The following is a 23004-nucleotide window of genomic DNA, read 5'->3' on the forward strand; positions in this document are numbered from 1 at the left end:
ACGTTTTGCAATGAACAATAATCCATTAGTAAGTGTAATTATAGTTACGTAAGTGACGGTGAGATTAGTGTTCTTAAATAATGCCGAGATGTCTCACAGCGAATGAAAGACTAAGTAAATATTATAATAAAGCAAAATTCCTAGTTGCGACATTTGTCTAACAAAATCGGTTAATGGTTTCCTAAATAGAAATTATTCCGCTAACTTTTATTCAATCTACAAAAATAATCTGTACTGATATGGTATGAAAATTATGTATTTTATTTGATTTCCTTTGATCCCGAAATCTACTACGGTCTCCGAAGATTCTAGCTATTTCTATCACACTGTTTTTCGTATTTCTTCTGTTAAAACTCAACTGATTGGTTGAGACATTTGATATTTCTCACTCACAATGTCTTCATCGTATTATTGTAGCAAAATAAACTCTCGTTTTACACCCCATACAACCATCTCATATGTCAATTTTAATCATTGAAGTGCATGGAAAGAATCGTGACATTTTGTTTGAAATGTTAGACCAAAGACCAAGTTGTGTTCATTGTTACTATATAGGTACATGTCAGCACCGACAGAATCGACCTATGATCAGAGATATTCAAGAAATACTATCATTTTAAGCAAAGTGTATCATAGACTGCAGTAATCAATGTCTTCTTATTTACTCGAGATAGCAGTGTGAGATATGAAGAAGATTTAGCTGTCATTTCTTGCACATTGAACGACTACATACAGACTTCCTTGTTGACTCGTGCAAAACCCAATTTTTTTGGTGATTCGACTTGCTAGAAATACCACTCAAACCTGTCACAAAACACATCCTAGTGTCTTTGACAACGGGACATGTCAATCTACGTAGTTACTGGATATAGAAAACAAAAATGCTTACAAGTGTGTTTGATCATTGGTCTACACGATTGGGCAGAACTTGGGACTAAATAACAACGACTTCAAATCTAAACAGAAAGTCGTAAATTTTGAGGGCGGTGAGAATATATTTGAGTTGAGTAGTATTTATTTTATTAACAACAGATATGCGAAAGACAAAAATGAGGCTAGTGGGATTTAAACCTAACAGGTTTAGGCGCATGCACAAGTGTGTAGTTTACACCGTGCGGGATCTGGTTGAGCAATGCGTTGTGAGTAAAATTTAGTAGGCATAAAACGGACACATGTTCGTCGTAGATACATGCACTGCTCCATATGCAATCTGATCTACTCCGGGTAAGCTGGCAGCCGGCTGGGTGACAGACTCACGGAATACTTTGAGGATGTACTTCTAGGCAAGGAATCTCTCGACAGTTATGTTCCAGCGACCATTCCACCAAACACTCAGTCTTCGGTTTGGCTTCTAAAACCGGACCTCCAACTACTCGCCTCTAGAGGGAACACAAACTCATTTTTCTTTCCACACTTACACGCCTCTCGGCCTGAATTTTCCACTGTAATTACTTTTATTCCCGATATGCCCTATCTCTGTACGTCTGTTCCCCTGTTCCCTACTTTCCCCACGATACTCATTTGCATCACAAGCACATCCATCTCAACTAGATACAATATCAGACACTCAAGTCCTCAACACACCAACATATTCACCACGTAAACATACGTCTGACTTCCACCAACCCTCCCCCATACCTTCGCACTTCTGAAATATACACATACCACTTTTCTTCTGTCTTCTTGTATTTTTGGTACACACAAAAATGTTAACATGGACGTATCTACACACACCGCCATGCAGACACAACATACCTACTCTCCACACATGTATTGAAAAATATTGCAGATCACCGACCATCATGTTTCTTTGATGAATATATACGGGATACAACATACCAAACCTACCTACTATTCACACACTAGCATTCTCGTATTTGGTCCCTATTCCCCACTTATACACGCACAGACATACGTATTCATATCGGTTCGGAGATGCACTTAGCCATAGACTTAGGCTCGAGCACACACGTACACTCAAACATTCTTCCCTACTCCACTACGCCTGCTTTCCTCGACAGCTGTATCTCACAACTTCCTTCTCTTTCCACTTCTCACTTATTCCGAACTGCTGCCCACTCTTTAGCTTGCTAAATCACACGCATGTACACATTATTTCGCGTTTTTAATTTCCTTTTCTCTCCGAATTTCTTTTAAAAGTTTACTCTGTCTACTCAGCCATCTTTTTTGTTTTCACTGAGTAATTCCGAAGAACCCTTTTTTACGCCGCGTGAATCTTCAAGCTCTCAACCGGTTCTACACAATTACCTCTCTCCCGGATGATTTTCCGTCCTCACTGTTATCAGCTCTCCTCTCTTCAGATATTATCAGTCCCTAACAATCATTTCGACACTCTATGAAACCCCTCCCAAATTTTCAGTAGTGTAATTTTAAGTATTTTTTAAACAAATACTTTTACCGTATTCTTTTTTGCTTATTTTCGTTCAAAATCTTTTTCCGTACTTGAATGTGTCATTCATATCAACACATCAATCAACGGACTCCACATTCTTCAGGCTGTTTTTTCTGATCACATAACAACCAGATAAAAGGAAGTAAAGTGGAGTCTCTGACTTCTCAGACCTGAAGAGGTGCTTATTCTGTGTAAACACACAGACACACACGCACGCATGCACATGCATACACACACACAATACGCACACACGCACACATAGAGCATTTCTACCTTCACAATTGCGCCTGATCTCACCTGGTGGCATCGACGCTTTGTTATCACACACTTAATGATTACACCCAGACATTAACACCTCACACACTCCCTGTATATATCTGCTTCCAGACACTGGTAAACTCACCTGACCGTTCTTTATACATCGTCTTTGACGATGTATAGAGATCATGTTATACGATGGAACCAATACGGTTGAACAACTTCTTGGTATTGTTGAACGTCTGCTGAATATGAAACAATGTAATAGACCAGCGTGCTTTTCCCCTTTGTTCTCTTTTCTTTTTTTTTTTTTTTAGAAATTCCATTAAATTTACACTAAAACTGTAAAACAGTGTTGTCAAATAGTTGTTTGAAATTATCTATTTGGGAATTCCATTAATAACAAGAGTACCAAAAATTCAGTTTTGTTTTTGTTAAAAAACACTAGATTCTGTGGCAACATTCGCTAGTTTTCAGTGAAACGAAAGCAGCAGTCACTTTCTCGGAGTGAATTAGAAGAGGAATTGTCGATTAGATTCTAGGTCACGCTGAGTTGGTTATTTCCTTGGTCTTGAAATAACCAGATAAAAAAAAAAAAAAAAAAAAACAGCGAAGTGCAGATTGTCTATCTTCAGCCCTGAAGTGGTGTTTACGTTGTGTGAACAGATACACACACACACATAATAGTTATAGATAGAGATATAGGTAGATAAATATTTAAAAAAACAGATAGATGGATGGGTGGAATGGAATGGAATGGGATGAATGGATGGATGGATGGATGGATGGATGGATGGGTGGATGGATGGATTGATTGATTGATTGATGGATGGATGGATGGATGGATGGATGGATGGATGGATGGATGGATGTGTAAGTGTCCGTTTGACAGAGTCTGTATGAGTAAAACAATGCTGCAATTTGTTTCAAAGAAAACTTAGCGATTCGATAAGTTGAGATTGATTACTGAAAGAATTATTGGAGTCGATATGTTCGACTTAAAATCTGCAAAAGAGGTACTCAATATAGCAACAGCCAAATGACTACACGTGAGAGAGTAAACGTATGAAAGACTTATTAGATACAAGAAGTCTATAGTAGTCAGAGGAATTATTAAAATGATGTTAATGATTATATGTTTTTATTGCATTCTTAAACATTTATGCATTAGAACTATTAATACTAACTTACCGATAGTTTCTCCTACGTTTTGTTGTTTCGGAATTATTGAATATTTAATCAAACCGTGCTTAATTAAGAAATTAATTCCACCATGCTTTTGCTGCTGCCCACAATTGAGTTATATGATTTGTAATATCAAATTATAGCTGATGCAACAATTAAGATTGAAATAGCTTAGTCACGACGCGACGTACTGCAGGGTAAAAGATGTGAATGTGCAACAACATTCAACAGATTGACAAACAATACACCGTGTAGGCTATCGTTTTCACTGGATCAGCTTCAAGTTATTATGACTAAGTTTAAGCCAATGAATGAGGCTTTTAGTCTCTGCTCAGAGCGCAATAAAATTGCTTAGATAAGGAAGAATTCTAAGGTGTGATGTTCATGCTTGTACTTCTCTAAAGGCATTAGCTGTTTAAGACATATAAAACTACTTTCCTCTGAAGCTGTGACTCACGGAAGTAACCAGTTTAAAGGTTTTAAGTTGCCAACCAATCACAATTTCAGCAAAGATGTCGTAAATATGATTAAGTTTTCACCATTAGCTATAATCGCAAACAAGAACAATGCAGTGACAAATGAAGACAAAGTAATTGTGTTTAATGAAATTATTACATATTACACTGGAACGAGCTACTTTATTGGTCCAGTTTCTGAAAAGGACATTAAACCTATTCTATTTGTATCAGAATTTAGTGAGAATGGTAGGTGAGTGGGACATTCTTCCGTTTTGCACTTTAATATTTGGTAGGAGATGAAAAATAATTTTCATCCATAAAGTATAACTGAGATAGACAATAACTAACAGTCCATCACTTCAAAAGCCTGTTAAAAGCATTTCATATGCTCTGTAACGGCGGCTTATATGTAAGAAACAGAATCGAAATGTTCTTCAGTTCGTACTATACCGTCTTAAAGAGTGACTACCACTTAAGATTATGTTGTCCAAGAGACACAGAGTCTTAATTAAAAATTGATGGTCCCGGTTGTGAAGCACTTTTTTGTTTGTAGGTCTGCTAGATAAAGGCTGATCTGGATTCAGACAACAAAAGGTACAAGAACACTAAAGAAAAAGAAAATGAAAACCTTTGGACCCTCCTCTTGTATCTGATGGCTTCTGTGCCCGTATGAAATTGTTACTTTCCTTGAATATAACAAATATCCTGTATTACATGTTTAGTTTCGGTTTTTATGTGTTGGTAAAATGAGTATCGATTGATTTCTATGAAGTGGAACAAATGATAAAAGTCCTGACAAAATGCATTTTAGTATTGTTCAGGACATTATATTTAGAAGTAAAACCATCTCGTAGAGGACATTATTGTCTTTGATGTGGCTGTGATCGATAACTATTAGTTGCGATAATTTACTGAGACAATTCAATCGTATACACTCCTTTAGAAATGTGCGATTAAGAGATCAATAATCATTAATAAAAGTAAAAGTAATAAGACTACAAAAAATATTAAAACATTAAAAAAATCGAGAATACAATGTTTCAAATATTAAAGTTAACTGACCCGTATAATTTGGTTGAACAATTCATTGATAGCCTTTTCGACTCCTGAACATTCTATCTGGTCAACAATCCCTATGACAGTCTTCAGGTATGATCCAAGTCCATCCAAAAGAGCTGAAAGACATTCTGGATTGCAGGCTAACTTTTTTAGAGCACCCAACGATCTTTCAGTATCTTCGCAAGCTGTTTTATCTGAAGAAGACAATAAAATGTAAGATGTTATCGCAGAATTTTAAAATATAATTTGATAAATTTCGAAACTTCTTTTTACCTGTACAATAGTTTCGTAATTTGTGTCCGGATTTTGATTTTGTAAACATATGATATAACTATAAACTTCATTTTATGGAAGATCTTTATACAAACACATGAAACTGTAGATATGTATATATATATGTTTTTAAGTACCAAGGAATTTACATTCAGTAGTCTTGCGTCGTTAGCCAGTTCTGTCAAAGAATCTTTTTGTATTCCTCCGACCTTTATTTCTTACTTCTGCCATTAATTGACGCCATCATTTCTGTAATATATTCTTGTATCTCATGGAGCATTATCATTAATGGATTCTGACATCAGCAAACCTCACCAGTTTCGGCGAGTAAGGGATGTAGTCAACCTCAGTATATAACTGATACAAATATTTTTCGTGGATATGAAAGGGAAAGTCGGACCTGGTTGTATTTGAACCACAATTTACAAAAATGTCATTAAATACAGTAATTTTACCTTTTTGTGAACAACATTGCACCAGAATAGATTGCTATTAAAATTGGAAGAATGCCATTTTGCGAAGAAGTGTAAACTGACACAAAAAGACCGTATATGATCTGCGATACATTAAGATTAATGTCTTTACCAGTAAAAGAGGCAACAATAAACAGTTTAATGTTCTTACCCACTAAATAAGTAATGTTTTATTCAAGCAGTCAAAATTAGAGTACATCATATGAATTTCACTTCATGTTTCAAGAGGAAAATCGTACAAATACTAGAGGAATGTTAGTTCATCAGACCTTAAACAACTACCGACACCAACGTTTTACTACAAATTATAAACGGGTAAATCTAACCCACTGCTACAACAAACAATAAAGTAGAGGATATAACATGTTGGTATATCTGGTACAAAAACTGTAAACAATTATTCATAACATGTTGATATTACAAACTACAAACAACTACCAATAACATGTTGATACAGTAAGCAATAAAATGACTGAATCATTTGACGGAATAACAGATGATATATTGTGAGATGACTTTATAGAAATATGAGTGAGAATTTGGTGCATATTTGTGAAGTCCGTATATAAAGATAATAATTGTATCGCACACGAAACTAGTAGTATTATATATACCACATACAGCACTATTTCAGATTAGATAAAATTCGGCGAGCTTTGTAACGGATCATGAAGTTGATCAGAGCTGAAATTATTTATGGATCAGAAGAGATTTGTCTCTGATATGCCCACTTTACAATATCAGAAATTGTCAGCATGTATCAGATGATGTGTGGCCGTGTCCTGCATATTTCTATTGCCCTATCATGCTAGCAGGATTGACGCAGATAATTTTAAACTTGATATTCTGAGCAAGTAAAAAAATTTCAAGATTGGAGGAAAAGATTGAGCACTGAGTTTATGTGATGTTTGGGGAAGATACACAAGGGAAAAGGCATGGATTGGTGAGGAATCAGGAGCGAGAGAGAAAACGCAGTATGTGTGGAGTCCATCACTTTGTAGCGTGTTGTGAATGTCTCTTTGCAAATCGATCGAATAACCATCGTTTGGTCGTTGTGACTCCGTGTGTAAGAACACTGTAGCAGATACGTCATCAGTACTAACAATCGTGAAAGTTTTAGTTATGCTATTTAGGTATAATGAGTGTGTAATGAAAAACTATTTTTCGTACAAGTAGTTAGGGTCCTATGATGATACTGCGAGGGGTTGCTGAAGAGTTCCTGGCTTTAGGGCTATCTCGAAAGGCCTGATTGAAAGCCTAAACTTACGAGTTCTTTTACAGGGCTTAGAAAAACTGAAGAATCGCTGCAATAAGTGTGTGAATCTTTTGAGATTGTGAAATAGGTCTGGTGGTTGGCAGGGTCAAAGAGGCTCTACATCTTGTTAACTAACTGAAAGTACTAGGAACTTCGGACAGCACGAAAAAATAAAGTGGGTGCTCTTGATTAGGTACTGATTAAACTCTTTGAATGGAGTAAAAACTGATGGTGAAATAAATGCGGTACGAAAGAGCTGAAGAAAGTTTGGAGAGTCGGTCTCTCCAAAGATTCTTCAATGCGAGAAGTTAAAGATAGAAATTGCTGCGATCTATCAGAATAATAAACTATTTGTCTTTTTTGATAGTTGTAAGAGAGTTTTATTAGGTATATGCATTACAGTTTTCTGAGATGATGGCTTAAAAGGGGTTCAGATATTATAGATATTTCATAAGAGCCGAACAACAGCTGCTAGCTGGAGAAATATGGAGACTAGTATATAGCAAAGAATATTTGACTTGTGTATAATTTATTCTCAGCATGAAAAGCACTAGATCATAAAGATACCAATGTAAGGCGAGGACAAATACTATTTCCTGTCCATTTTAGTATAATATAAATGCGGAATCTGTTATTATGGAACTAAGTGGTCAGTTCTTTAGTTCTTGAGTGAAGTCGTACTAATTTTGATATGTTTGCGTGAAATTATAAAACTGTGGGCTTGAGAAATATTCATGCAAACTATGACAAAAAGAATATTTTACTGTAAATATCATACAGATGGACTATAATATTGTTTCTTTCAAGTAAGATTCGAAAATTTAGTTCTTTCTGTTGTCTCAAAACAAGCCATTCTTTATGCTATTTTTCAAAGAAATGTAGCATTAAGAATCTATCGATGAAATATTATATTGATGTAAAACATTATCGATATACTTTTGACAACATCTGTTGCCAACTTTTTCTTACATAAACATGGTAACTGGAATTTGTAGGGCAGGGTGGAGATATAGTGTGTGACATTAACGTCTTTATTAAATGTTTAATAATCGACATAGATATGTAAATGAGGTGAAATTACTACAGCAAGGAATATTGGTTCAGAACAAGCCATATTGGTTTGCAATTTCGCTTTCCTATAACTAACCTCTCGTAAACTGCCCAAATATGACAGAAGAAGTCTTAACAGTAAACATTTCTCATTCGCATTAAGTTGGGCTATCTCTAACTTGTTTCCAAAGAAGTACTTCAAATACATACATAGAAACATATACATACATACAAACATACACACACAAATAGATACATATATACGTACGTACATACATACATACATACATACATACATACATACATACATACATACACACACACACACACATATAAGAGATACATTCTCCTTACACCCACTGACAGCATGCATAAGCATTTGAATATTTCTAAGACTTCAGATCTAACAGGAAATATTTCATCAGCTATTTTAAAATATGCTAAACATCACCAAGCTTCGGTTTAAGAGAGGGTAATGAACTCCCACATTGTCACCATTATCAGATAGCTTTTGATCTTATTTACACATTGCTACACTCAATTCAGGATGGCAATCAAAAAGGTCAGAATTATAAAATTTCTAATAACACACGTGATAAATAACGTCCTACGCCAGAAATGGATGATTGTCATATCTTTTTTAAAGAACGCACATTTTCTTTAAGGCAGCGCACGTTCATACCACAGGGAACTGTAGTTGCAGTTATTCGTATTTCAAACATTCAGTTTATCGTTTGATCAAGAGATATTGATTTCATCATTAATTTTTTTTTCTTACTAAGAAATTAATTGTCTATCAGTAAATATGTTTCTTATTGATATGAAATAATTATACGTTAAATCCATAGAGATGGGTAAAAAGAAAGATAGACAGACAGATAGAAAGATAGATGCACCAGACAATGAGATAGGTAGTTAGATATATAGATAAATAGATAGATGGATAGATAGATAGATAGATAGATAGATAGATAGAGAGAGAGAGAGAGAGAGAGAGAGAGAGAGAGAGAGAGAGAGAGAGACAGACAGACAGATAGAGTGAAATAAATATTGTAATTTCTATCTAGTTAGGTCAACGATCTCGTGGTCACATGATGCATTCAATCTTCAGAAATCTATGACTTTTCTATTGGTTGAAGGAAGTTTGAGAATAAATACTTAACATTAAAATACTATAATTATATGTTTATACATAAAAAGCAATGCACCATGGAGCAAATAATATGATTACTTCTGCAGGAGAAAATAGAAGGTTATTGTAAAATAAACTCAAGCAATATAATCTACCATATATTCAGTTTCGGAATTTAGTAATTGTAGGGTATATTACAAAATTATTGCTATATAACTAAGACGAGTATAAAATTAGTTTCATGTCTGTAGAAATTTAAAACAACGATATTATGACTACAACCGGTCCGTCTGTCTTTACTTATCAAACGATTCTCATTCTTAGAATTGATTACCGGCTTCATCATATTTAACTTTACAAACACTATCAATAACACAGAAGAATTTCTGTAAGCGATTAGGTTTCCTATCCAGACTTGTATATTGTTCCAATTCCGGATGCTCTTCAAATTTATATTTCCTACATTTAAACAATTATAATCTGTTTTCATATTCGTTTCTTTCTTCTTCATTGGAAATGTTTGGAAGAATTCTGATTAAAGCTTTACGCTTCATTTAAAATCTCAGGTTGGCAAACGGATACGAAGAATATCTATCATCTATTATGCGTGTATGTCAATAAATATAAGTATTTTTGACAGATGGTTCCTGCTTAATCCAATTTACTTAAGGAAATTCTATAATATGAACTTTATCATATTATAGGTAAAGTTCCCTTTCTCAACTCTGATACTTCATATATATATATATATATTGCTCTTGCTACATATTGATTTCTATATGATCTATAATCAAAATTACATTCTAAACTCTTATTTTACACTTAAATACGAACAAGACTTATTAGAATACCTTCTTCAAAGCTTACACATGCTGACTGATTCATAAAACACACACTTGTACATATATTCGCCCAATAATATACACATAAGTATACAATTTCCTTGAATCAGATTTAGTGAGTGGATAAGAGAATGGCTAATTGAGTGAATTGTACTGTGTCAACGAAGACGCTTCCGTGCAGGCACTCAGACTGCTAAAAATAACTGCTAAATCTCAAAACTCCTTGAAATCTTACTGCCTGAACATAGTTTGAGGATAAAACTGAGGATGATGGAAGTTGAGTGCAGAGCTTTGAATGTGGGTGAAGGTGAAGTGGACGGGTAGGTGAGGTGTATTTGTCTGACAGCAGAAGTTTTCATGGATAGCGAAGTCATTGGCAAGTAAACATGGGAGCAGACACCGAGTAAGGCACTCCAATGCTATAACAACCAGCCTGATAGAGATGTAGAGTACTTATATGGTCGAAATATCCATAATGTGTTGTGTCATTGATAAATGGTACTCCGGTGTTAGCAACGAGGGGCTTTGGTACTTTTTATTTTTTCTTAAAGTGAATTAATGTAACGGATAAAGTATTTCTGAATACAATAAACCATAAAAAGGAGTTGATATGATCATGGCTTAAACAGAAGTCCAACATGAAGGTTCATCACAAAGAAATAGTTTAGAAATGACAGGTCTGCGTGTCATGTTCAATTGCTTGGTCGACTAAACCACGTACCTTATCCCATCTCAATCTGAATAGACCTGGGTCTCAGCATTAGAGAAACAGTATAACTGAGGGACTGCGAGAGAGAGGGGGGAGAAAGAGAGAGAGAGAGAAAGAGAAAAAGAGAGAGAGAGAAAGAGAAAAAAAGAGAGAGAGAAAGATGGAGAGGGAGAGAAAGAAAGAATGGGTATGTGCGTGTTTGGCAGTTATTCAACACCTCGTTCTTATAAAAACTTTCAAGTTCACATTATTTCAGACAAGGATGGTCGTAAGGTAAAAATGTGCGAAAAACTACTTAATTTTCGGGCTATTTTATGGTCTATGAGCTGGCGTCAACTTTCAGTTACTATATTTTAGTACTGCATTTTGAAATTAAATTAACCAAATAAATGTATGTCTGGGAGCAGGTGAAAATAATTTACAAATTTCATCTAATTGATTTAAAGAGACAGATAACATGGAAAGTTTCTCATAAATAAAATACTTAACGCCTATATCTATTTCTAAATATTACCACAAAGTTTAGAATTGTTCACGTAGATAATGATTAGAGATATAGCTAATATTTTCTGCATAAACTAAGGCCTGAAGCACATTAAAACATTAGCACACACCCAGGAAGTTTTTCATGACAAGAGTAGACAATTGTGATATTTAAAACTTGTATAAGATCAACATAGAAACTTATAACGATCTCATACTCGAATGAATAATAAATTTTCCTAGAAGTCAAACAACACCATAAATAATAGTTTGAAAGCAAACGACCTAATAGAAGCAGCAGGACACAACATCTAAGACAATGTTCATGTCTAGCGATAGCAAAACTACAAAAGAATCATTTTTATACGAAACAAATAAATTCAGAAACTCAGTAAATTACTGTAAATTTGACCCAACCAAAAACACAATAAGCCGGGGTAGTTTTATATATAAAAAATAATAAATGCCATAACATAAATATTTCAGTTTACAAAAAGTTAACGGAGTAGTTAGGCAGAATTAGTGCATCATTGTGTGTAAAAAAAAAACCATTGGCAATTATTACTAACGTGGTATATGTATCGTATGAACAGTCATATTTAATATGTTTGGGACATGGAAATGTAATACGCTGCAAAATTGTCTTGAGAGAAGAAATTCTTCTTATAGACAATATGGATGTAAACACACCAGTTCTTCTGAGAGACTAAGAACTGGTCTTTCATAAATTAAAATAGCAAATTGTGCATTTGCTGATGTGCAAAAGATCTTGACAAGCTATAATAAATTAATTAGACGAGCACTAAGCAGCGTTGAACACAATGTCGTTGTGCGCAGGTGTGGTATAAATAGTAAAGTTGCTGCAGTTAATTCCTGCTTCTGCTTGATTTAGCAGATCCATGACCAACGTCACTTCAGTTTTCACCCTCTGTATATTTTTTCAGACAAAATGCATTTAGAGTAACATTATCCAAAAGGCAGCAGAGCATAATGTGATGTAACAGCTAAGAAGAACAAACCAAGAGGATCATATTACAACCAACATAGAATACCGAAATAAGAAAAATGTATTCAATATTGAAAGAACGCTGGAATGCCAATTATAATGGTTCCTAATTTAGATACAGACTGGTATCTTTGAGAGGAAGGTATTAGTTGATTACATCGACCCAGTACATGCTTTATTTCATTAACCCCGAAACCCCGAAAGGATGAACAGCAGCGTTGACTATGGAGAATTTATACTCAGAACGTAAGTGATCAGAAAAATTACAGGCGCCATTTTTTGTAACACTTTAACCATTCTGCCAAGGCTGCAGCTGATTGAGTCCTCAGGCTGCCAGAATTCTAAGCTAAGCGAATCATGTTCGTATTCATTCATTTCTGCTAAACACAATTAATTCGAAGGACCCAGTTGAACTACTGAGCTACAAATGGGTAAATACAATCGGATAGTATATTTTTCGACATATCACTGTACGATATACTGCTGTTATTTAGAGCTAAATCAACCCCTTTTTAAGCAACTCTATCATCGAAAGCATTCCATTGCGATCACCCTATTTTGTGATATCCAATGTGTCCATGTGTGCTCAGAACGATGCAGATTTAAGTAGAGTAAGATTTGAATGCTTTTGTTAGCAGAGCAGACCGTGTGAACATATATAGGCTTTTGGCCCGCAAGATTCACTGTATATGTTTCCTTATTCTGGCAGTTTGGGGCTATATCCCCTCAAAGGCGAAACATGCAAAATGGTAACATCCTAAGTAGTAATGCAACATGTTTCTAAACTGAAAAATAGGATGGTACTTGAGATAACTTTATCTAGTATGCTTATATCTTTATTGTGCATGTATGAACACTATTCATTAGGAAAACTCTTCTAAAATTGGAACAATTGGTTAACCTTTACAACAATTTAATTTACATACACAGACCCCTTTTATTCTCCATGATATTTCTCTCTTAATCTATGTCTTATTTACACAAGCTATGAGTCGTTGAGTAATTCTTTTATAAACTCTAATTAAATCCCATGTCGTATTTCCGATTTCAACTCAAAATACCACCTACTAAACTAAATTTTTATAAAACAACTCTAATTTATACATATAGGTGTGCCTTCAGTTACAACATGCTATAAATAAACTCATTTATATAATACAAACGGGACTTGTTTTTAAAACCTAAAAACAAATATTAGTTATACAATGTTCCGACTTTCGGGATAGATAAATTATTTCTATCCATAATGCTTAGTTAGAACATACCGAACTGCGTGGAGTAAAATTTATGTGATCATATCAGAAACAACCGGTGGACTATTCGAATCAACGATCGAGCCTACTTCCAGTCCTTCACTTAACCTGCTAAAATTACCAGCTAAATTGACCCCAAACTACAACAAACAGTCTTTTAAAAAATCATCGACAATTACTGAGTAATTCCCTCTTGGATGCATTAGTCTAGACATAAGAATGTTTGATCGCACGGCTTGGTCGAACGATGAAACGTTGGTATCTATAAATCGTGAAACTAATTCGGGTGCTCGTCAGACTTGTAAGCATTTTTGATAAAATATAATAAATAAGTAAAAGCATGGTATCGTTCCATCAATTTCCAATTACCAATTACATTAACCACACGAACCGTTTGCTCATATTTCATTTCTCAAGAAAAGATTTATCTCACTGAGGCAATTTTCAGTTTAAAAATCGATGTACTAGATAACGCTGTTAAGTAGTTATATATAGACAAATTGTCTCATATTTGCAAGAATATGTAAAACTATGTTATCTATGAAATGCCAATGGTCGTTTTGGAACAAAGCAATAGTGGCTATGAGAATAGAAGCTAATTTCTTTCAAAAATAAAAATAAAGCATACTGCCTAAATGTTAGCTCTTAGATGGACTGCTTCTTCCTCAGACAGAGAATGGAAAAGACACTACAACATCGCGCCGTGATGACCGCAATTGAGGAATTACGGGGATTTGGAAAGAACGTTCGCGCTCAGACACGAGAAAGACACAATTAGAAAATGTTGCTGCTGCTGCTGCTGATGCTACTACTACTACTACTACTACTACTACTACTACTACTACTACAAATAATGCCCGGATGTAGTACTAGGCAGTGGCTCTCATGACTTCTGATCTTAACTGATTGGACGTGTTATCATGTATATATTTTATATTCGTATAAAAAGATGGGCTACAGCAAATATTCTGCTCAATACCACACATTTGCTTGTGAGTTGTTTGACCTTAACTGAGCATGTTCCTTGGTGGCTGACGATATGTGCATCACTGATCATGAGCAGGAGTAGTGGGGGAGCATCATAGTCATGTGTTGAGAGGAATTCTTTAGGGTTTCAATAATTCATATTTGGAAACAGTTGTGTTTCGTTCATCACCATTAAATAGCCCTTATTCAGGAATCTTTTGCGTGAGATGGGCTGCTCAGCCTGAAGAAAATTCTAACTGGGCCCCACCTGCAAGGTCATGTGCTGTTTATTTAGATATTAGATCATGTCACATACGTATGTTTGTGATGCCTGTACCTGGTGTATCCTGATCAGACGGCTAGTCATAATTGGTATATTGGGCTTCGTATATTTGTACCCTAGTGTCACTTTGATGGCATGCGCTGCTCTCTCACTCAGTAATATTTAAAATAATAATAATAAAATATTAACAATAATAATAATAATACTAACAACAACAACAACAGCAACAACAATAATAATAATAATAATAATAAATGCCCTGATGCAGTACCAGACAGTGGCTCCCGTGGCTTTTCATCTTAGCTGAGTGTAAGTGTTATCATGTACATTGTTTTGTCTTGGTATAAAAGATGGCCTACAGTAAATATTCTGCTCAATACTACAGATTTTCTTGTCAGTTGTTTGACCTTAACAATTTGAGCATTTCGCTTGGTGACTGACCGTATGTGCATCACTGATCATGAGCAGGAGTAGCTGAGGAGCATCACAGTCATGTGTTGAGAACAATTTTTTAGGTTTTGTAAAAATCATCTCTGGAAACATGGGTGTTTTGTTCATCATCCTTAAAACAAACCTTATTCAGAGCCCTTTTGAGTGAGATGGGCTACTCAACCTGAAGAAATTTCTAACTGGGGCCCACCTGCAAGGTCATGCGCTGTTTATATTGATATGAAATCACGATGTCGCGCACATATGGTTGTGATGCATGTGCCTGGTATACCCTTATCAGACAGGTAGTCATGATGGGCATATTCAGCTCCGTATAATTATACCCCAGTTTCACTTTGATAGCATGCGCTGCTCTCTCACTCAATAATAATAATAATAATAATAATAATAATAATAATATCAAAATTAAAAGAAGAGTGCCATTTGCTATCTTGTGAACAATATTTCGACATCTCGCGTGTCTTCCACTGGTTCAAAAAATAAATTTGTCAATCTACTTCATTTTGGTTAATATAGAAAGGATTGAGGTAACTCCTCCTGAAGATATAGAGTCAAAATTAAAAGAAGAGTGCCATTTGCTATCTTGTGAACAATATTTCGACATCTCGCGTGTCTTGAGTTACCTCAATCCTTTCTATATTAACCAAAATGAAGTAGATTGACAAATTTATTTTTTGAACCAGTGGAAGACACGCGAGATGTCGAAATATTGTTCACAAGATAGCAAATGGTACTCTTCTTTTAATTTTGACTCTATATCTTCAGGAGGAGTTACCTCAATCCTTTCTATATTAACCAAAATGAAGTAGATTGACAAATTTATTTTTTGAACCAGTGGAAGACACGCGAGATGTCGAAATATTGTTCACAAGATAGCAAATGGCACTCTTCTTTTAATTTTGACTCTATATCTTCAGGAGGAGTTACCTCAATCCTTTCTATATTAACCAAAATGAAGTAGATTGACAAATTTATTTTTTGAACCAGTGGAAGACACGCGAGATGTCGAAATATTGTTCACAAGATAGCAAATGGCACTCTTCTTTTAATTTTGACTCTATATCTTCAGGAGGAGTTACCTCAATCCTTTCTATATTAACCAAAATGAAGTAGATTGACAAATTTATTTTTTGAACCAGTGGAAGACACGCGAGATGTCGAAATATTGTTCACAAGATAGCAAATGGCACTCTTCTTTTAATTTTGACTCTATATCTTCAGGAGGAGTTACCTCAATCCTTTCTATATTAATAATAATAATAATAATAATAATAATAATAATAATAATAATAATAGCCGGAACGGAAGCTCTAATCTATGCTGCCCAAGAGCAAGCACTAAGAACAAACTACATAAAATACAGAAGAGACAACACAGCAGAAAGTGGTAAGTTCAGAATCTGTGGACAAAACCGTGAAACCGTACGGCATATTACTAGCAATGTACGCCACTAGCCCAGAACGAATATAAGAGACGCCACGACAATATTGCCACGCTTGTCCATTGGACACTCTGCAACAAGTATGGACTTGATAGAGCAAAATATTGATACGACCACAAACCTGAAGGCATCGTCGAAAATAGAAATGCAAAGATCCTATGGGATTTCATAATTCAGTGCGACCAGGAGATAGAGAATAGGAATCCGGACATAGTCTTAATTGAGAAAGAAAACAAACTATGCTGGATCATAGATATAGCATGCCCAGCTGACAACAAGGTATCCGATAAGGAAGAAAGAAAAGTAGAGAGATATGACAGGTTAGCCTGGGAAATTAAGCAGTCGTGCCAATAATTGTCGGAGCCTTGGGAACGCTGAGCAAAAATCTCGAGAAGTATAAGGAACAAATAGGGGCTGCAATAAGGGTGAAGCACTTGCCGAAAACATCACTGCTTGGAACCGTTCGAATACTCCGGAAGGTGCTCGAAAAATAAGAGGTGTTACCTTAGTTCACTGGTAGTGAACAGCTGACACCATAGTTCATCTCCAGCGTTCGAAGCTGTGCAAAGGCTTTAAAATAATAATAATAATAATACTATGTAAATTCCTTTATATAAAGGAGTTTGACAAACCTAAAAAGTATAAGGACCTGCAAATTGAAATATACAAATGTGGAAGCTTAAGGCAAAAACTGCTCCTGTTATTGTAGGTATCCTAGGTATGATTTTAAAAAGGGATGCCAGAAGCATTTAGTTAACATTCCAAGAGAACCGTGTCTCAAGGAAATTCAAAAGATTCTGCTGACAAGTACTGCCCCCATCCTTAGAAAAGCCCTATCAATTTAAATGTTCGTGCTGTATTATATGGAGGTATTTTTCAACTGCTCTCACCACGTTCGTTTACCAAGCTTTCAGTTATATTTCAACATTTATTAACCTTCACTTGCCCTAGGGCGCTGGGTATGTCCCAGTAATTGATTGCATCAAACATGCAGATTAAAAGCAAACAACAGTGATAATAATAATATTGTAATAGAACCATGAAAATCAGGTAAGTATACTTTTGAAGAGTTAGGATAATACTAAAATCTAAGCAGAATTGTATGAATCCATCACTAACATGCACGTAAAAGCCGTAGCTATCTCATCAGGTATGGCGCCGGGAAATCGAATTCACAAAGGTAGATAAACAGTGAAATTGCCGTCAGTTTACGAGACCTTACAGGCAGATATCGGCAGATTTTATATTTCAGCAAAAGAATAAAAGAAGCGGATTGATAAGTGTAGAAAACTGTGGAAGAAATGGAGAGGTTGAGAGAATAGGTTACTGACAGTGAAGAGTAATTTTGGTAGTAGTAAGAATAGAATATATGTCAACTGAAGGAAGAGAATAAAATGAAGTTCTCGGAGCTAGAAAATATCAGCACAACCAGAAAGACTTACATCGAAGGTTTATCGGTTTATCAAAATACTGAAGAGTATCGAAATCATAAATCGTCTTAATGGCTAAAGAGGGGAGTGTTAAAAAAAAAGAGACAGAGGATTTCTACTAGGTGCGTACATCAAGAAATCAGAATACGATACTTCAGAAACAACATAGATAAGTAAGATGTCATGTACAAATTGTCGAGTGCAGACGACAAGCGCCAGAGTTTTCGTTAAGACGCTGGCCGAAATCTTAAACTCATCGTTCAGCAGAGTCATTCGGTCCAATGCCATATACGATTTTTTACTCGTGTGCATCTGTTCTTAGTAGAGTTGCTTTCCGGTTCACAGCACTGGGATTTGTCCAATTTTGTTGCCAATTACAGTAGACGTCTATCAAGAGGCTGCTAGACAAGTCCGGAATATTTGTAAAACTCATAGAGAGGGTATTCAAGCAGAATGATTTGCAACTTTCGGTACCGCTCCCCACCTCTCTAATTTTAACTACTCAAATAGGGTCTTGATTGAACCGCTGAGAACCGTAGAAGATAATTGAGGCAGGTGCTAATGTCAATTACCATTACCGTTCTAAATAGATGAGCAAGGGCTTCGAGCACCTACTCACATCCGAATGTAGCAATGTTGCTCGCGTCTGACCCTTTTTCGGCAATGTGGAAGGCACGATCACGTATTTCTTGCTACGTCGTGCATCAGCCTCTCGGGCCTATCAGGCAGTCTTTGTATTATGGAGTTTTAATGTAATAACACTAGCTCTGGGAACGCAACCTTCGTGTATTACACTGAAGTAAAATCGAGTTCCTTTCTCAGTGCTAGCACGAAAAATCGCCATGCCGTTAGTAATAGATTATTCTAGACTTTTAACTAAATCGCCGCTAAGTTAATTAATTTTGCGCTAACACTTTCACTAAATGCTATCGATTCTGATCTAATCGCCTTCTTCAGAGCATCACACTACCTGTTATTGATGGTTGTTTCCTCTCAAATACCACTGAAGTCCCTAATCCAGTCCCAGTAGTATAGTCAGAGATTTGGCCTTTAGCAAAGCATATCTCACAAAGGACATCAAACAACACCTGCTAATCGTCCAGAAATCTATACAAGCGTCGTAGTCTAACGAATAATTGAGAAGCATCATCTACAGCATCGCGAGACATTCTCAAGGAGTGTTGGTTGACAATAAAATAATATTTTTGATATTTCTTGGAGCGGTGCACGTAATACACGCGCGTGCGTGTATATATATATATATATAACTGAGATTCAGTTGAATTAGGTACTTAAGTTGACGCACCAAGTCAGTCCGTATTATCCGCATGGAGTCGCTTAAAACGGTCGTACTGCATCACTACTTGATATTTTGTTGCTTATTTTGATTGTATATATATATACATACACACACACACACACACACTCACGCACGCACACACACAGACACACAGACACACACACACATACAAATATATATATATATATATATATATATATATATATATATATATATATATATATATATAGTCATGTGTGTGTGTGTATTTCTGTGTAAGCTGTGCCTTGGGTGGATCATTACGCCATTGATGATAAAAATAAGCACTTGTTTAATACTACTCTTTTATTGTTAGTCAGTTGGTTGATTATTTAACCAACTATCTAATAGCTCGTTTCTTTATTAAAGTGTTGGTTAAGCAATAAATCGTTTGTTTGTTTGTCAAAGTCCTTTTATTGCTAATCGTGACCTCATCAATGACGTGCCTCTTCTCTTCAGTGTTTGTCTCTCGTGACCGGTTCTAATTGTGTTTGTGAATGTGCGCATTTGCTGTCTGGACCTCTTTAAGGGTTCGGCTGTTTGTTCAAGGTTGGTCCAACCTCAAATCTACTGAGATTTGCTTCTCGTCCAGTAAAGATTAACGGATGTAATTCCTTATGTGTGGAGAGTAGAGGGAGAACATCGTGTGGCAGTGTGTGCGCATGCGGAAATATATGGTGTATTGTGCTTGTTTGTGTGCTTGAGTCCGTTCTGTTACTGAATATATACCTTCGGGGTGTGTGTGTTTGTGTGTGTGAGAGAGGGAGAGAGTTTGGATTCGTGAGTGATTGCCTATGCGTGTGAAGTGCAATATATGTTTATATTCGCACCTGCGAGTGTGTACAGTGTAGCTGGCTTTCTGAAGCAAACACTCACCTACGCACACACACATAGGCACATATAAACTCAATCACAGAACCGACTCAACAACACAAACACGCACACTAAGCCACATACTCACGCACGGACATACATGCTAACACAGGCGCACGCGGATGCAAACACGTACCTACCACTATCCCTTCCCTTTCCTTCTATCGGGAACTACATACATAAAGTTTTGTGGGATGACAACGAAATCGCAAGTTTTCAGACTGAACTGACCTTGAAAAATAGACCAGACCATCGACAGGTCACGGATGACCAATGCACACACACTCACAAACAAACAAACAAACAAACACACAAACAGGCTGTCACACAAGGATACACATACACCCACAAACGCACACACAAACACGCACGCACGTCATTTATGAGGTCGCGAACAGCAACGAAAGGGCTTTGACAAGCATACCACCGATTTATTGCTTAACCAATACATTAAAGAAACTATCAATTAATTTGTTGGTAAGATAATTAACCAAGTGACTATCTATAAACAAGTAATATTAAATCAGTGCATATTTTTATCATCACTAGCGTGATTACTCTTCCAAGACACAAGAAGTGATTCAACATACGAATTCAAATCAAGAATCTTGAAAACCAAATACAAATGGTAGTACACAGACACATGTATGTATGATGTGTGTGTGTGTGAGAGAGAGAGAGAGAGAGAGAGAGAGAGAGAGAGAGAGAGAGAGAGAGAGAGAGAGAGAGAGAGAGAGAGAGAGAGAGAGAGAGTGTGTGTGTGTGTGTGTGTGTGTGTGTGTGTAAGACATTATAATAAGAAATGGAGAATTTTACATCTTCAACACTTGTTTATTACAGTAGTCCACACATTACATTCTCGTTAAATTTCGGTCCCCACACATGTTCCTGCAGTTTGTCAAAAGCCCCGAGATCAGGTCTAAATTTTTTGATTACATTTTCTTTAGCGTGCTGTGTTGTCAATTACACATATATATATATTCTGTGTTGTCAAAAATCAAGGTTTGAACTAGTGGTTCCTTGACACACATCTCATTGCGTCAATTTATTACTATCACGCCAAGGACTTAAGATACTGAATCCATAAAATTTTGTTACATTTTCAATAAAGCAGCTGATATGGGACAAGGCATAGCATACAACCCTGCATAGAAATTGGTTTTTCGTCAAAACCAAAATGTTTTCTGAAAACTTCTACTGAAAAACTAGTAAAAGTTTTAAACTTTTGCAAACAAATTACATCATTTTGTCAATGTAACTTCCAATGAATTTACTTTTGTATGATTTTCGTAAGTTCAGAATTTGAGGAAGATCGCCAGTCAAGTACAAGCAATAGTCCGCCATCATATGCAAGTCTCATCTATCTTAATGTCTTTGTTCCATTGACTTTTCATCCTGATGGAAACATTCTCCCTGCTCGTCTCTTGTGTCACCAAGATTTTCAGGGAATGTATATTTGTGACTGTGGAAATAGTGCAGCTTTATACTCATATTTCTCAATTTTGAAAGCTCTCAAGCACGTTGTCGACTATTTCGAGATATTTGGCTGCTGCTTTCGTGTTGCCCAGAAAGTCATTTACATCTATTTCTAATGAATTCTATGCTTTTGTTTCAATGCAATTCATTGAATTTACAAAGTTCCCACCTTTCATCAATTTTATCTTTTCACTGCTCAGACTGGGGAACGTGCAGCAAATACAGAGAAAGTATGGCCCATCTTTATCCAGAACTTTAACAAACTGCTTCATAATGCCAAGTCTGATACGGATAAAGGAAGGATGATTGTTTTCCGGGTTGAGCCAAAGGCTCTTCAACCACATTAAAAGATTCTGGAAGTAATGTTTGCTGAGACCATTTCCCCCTGTCGCTGCTGTCCCAGATACATAAAAAGCATGGATATTTCATGTGTAAACAGCGCATTTTTCTGAAAAAATGAAGAAAATTGCGAAAATTGTGGGTTTTGAACATCTTGAAAACTAGACTCGATTGTAAAATATAGATAACATTTTTGGATTCAGCGTATCAAAAAATTTCCAGATCAGGTAAAATTTCCCTGACAACAAAATACCTGTTATATCCAAATTGATGTGCAAAAGCACACACGTATCACATGATTTCATTGTATTGGAAATTATCAATGATATATATATATATATATATATACTGTGAAATGTCGTAATTATTCTTCACCATGTCCGTTTACTTTGGAGTTCCCAACTTCTATTAAAGTTCGGTGGAAAGAAGGTAGAAAATACTCATGAGCCTAAAATCGGAAAGCAAGCACTAATCAGGTCGTCAATGTTTTTATTGTCATTTTACTCTCATTAGAGCTCTATTTTTGAAAACTATCCTGCCGTTCAGGTTACTCTTTAAGTATACCGTCCATGTTTAACA

At 35.8% G+C, this 23004-nt stretch overlaps 1 protein-coding gene across 7 annotated transcripts in view; it reads right to left on the minus strand.

The window, feature by feature from the left end:
• Positions 1–23004, minus strand: part of LOC106874430 (1-phosphatidylinositol 4,5-bisphosphate phosphodiesterase epsilon-1) — a 1217386-nt gene that overhangs the window by 579157 nt on the left and 615225 nt on the right. For all 7 annotated transcript variants that reach the window (XM_089347149.1, XM_052978429.2, XM_052978428.2 and 4 more), the window contains one exon: positions 5377–5567. In XM_089347149.1, the coding sequence (XP_089203275.1) occupies positions 5377–5567 (191 nt within the window). The remainder of the gene's footprint in view (positions 1–5376; positions 5568–23004) is intronic.

This window comes from Octopus bimaculoides, chromosome 2 (assembly GCF_046866305.1).
Source record: "Octopus bimaculoides isolate indiv1 chromosome 2, ASM4686630v1, whole genome shotgun sequence".
NCBI classification, from domain to species: Eukaryota; Metazoa; Mollusca; class Cephalopoda; order Octopoda; family Octopodidae; genus Octopus; species Octopus bimaculoides.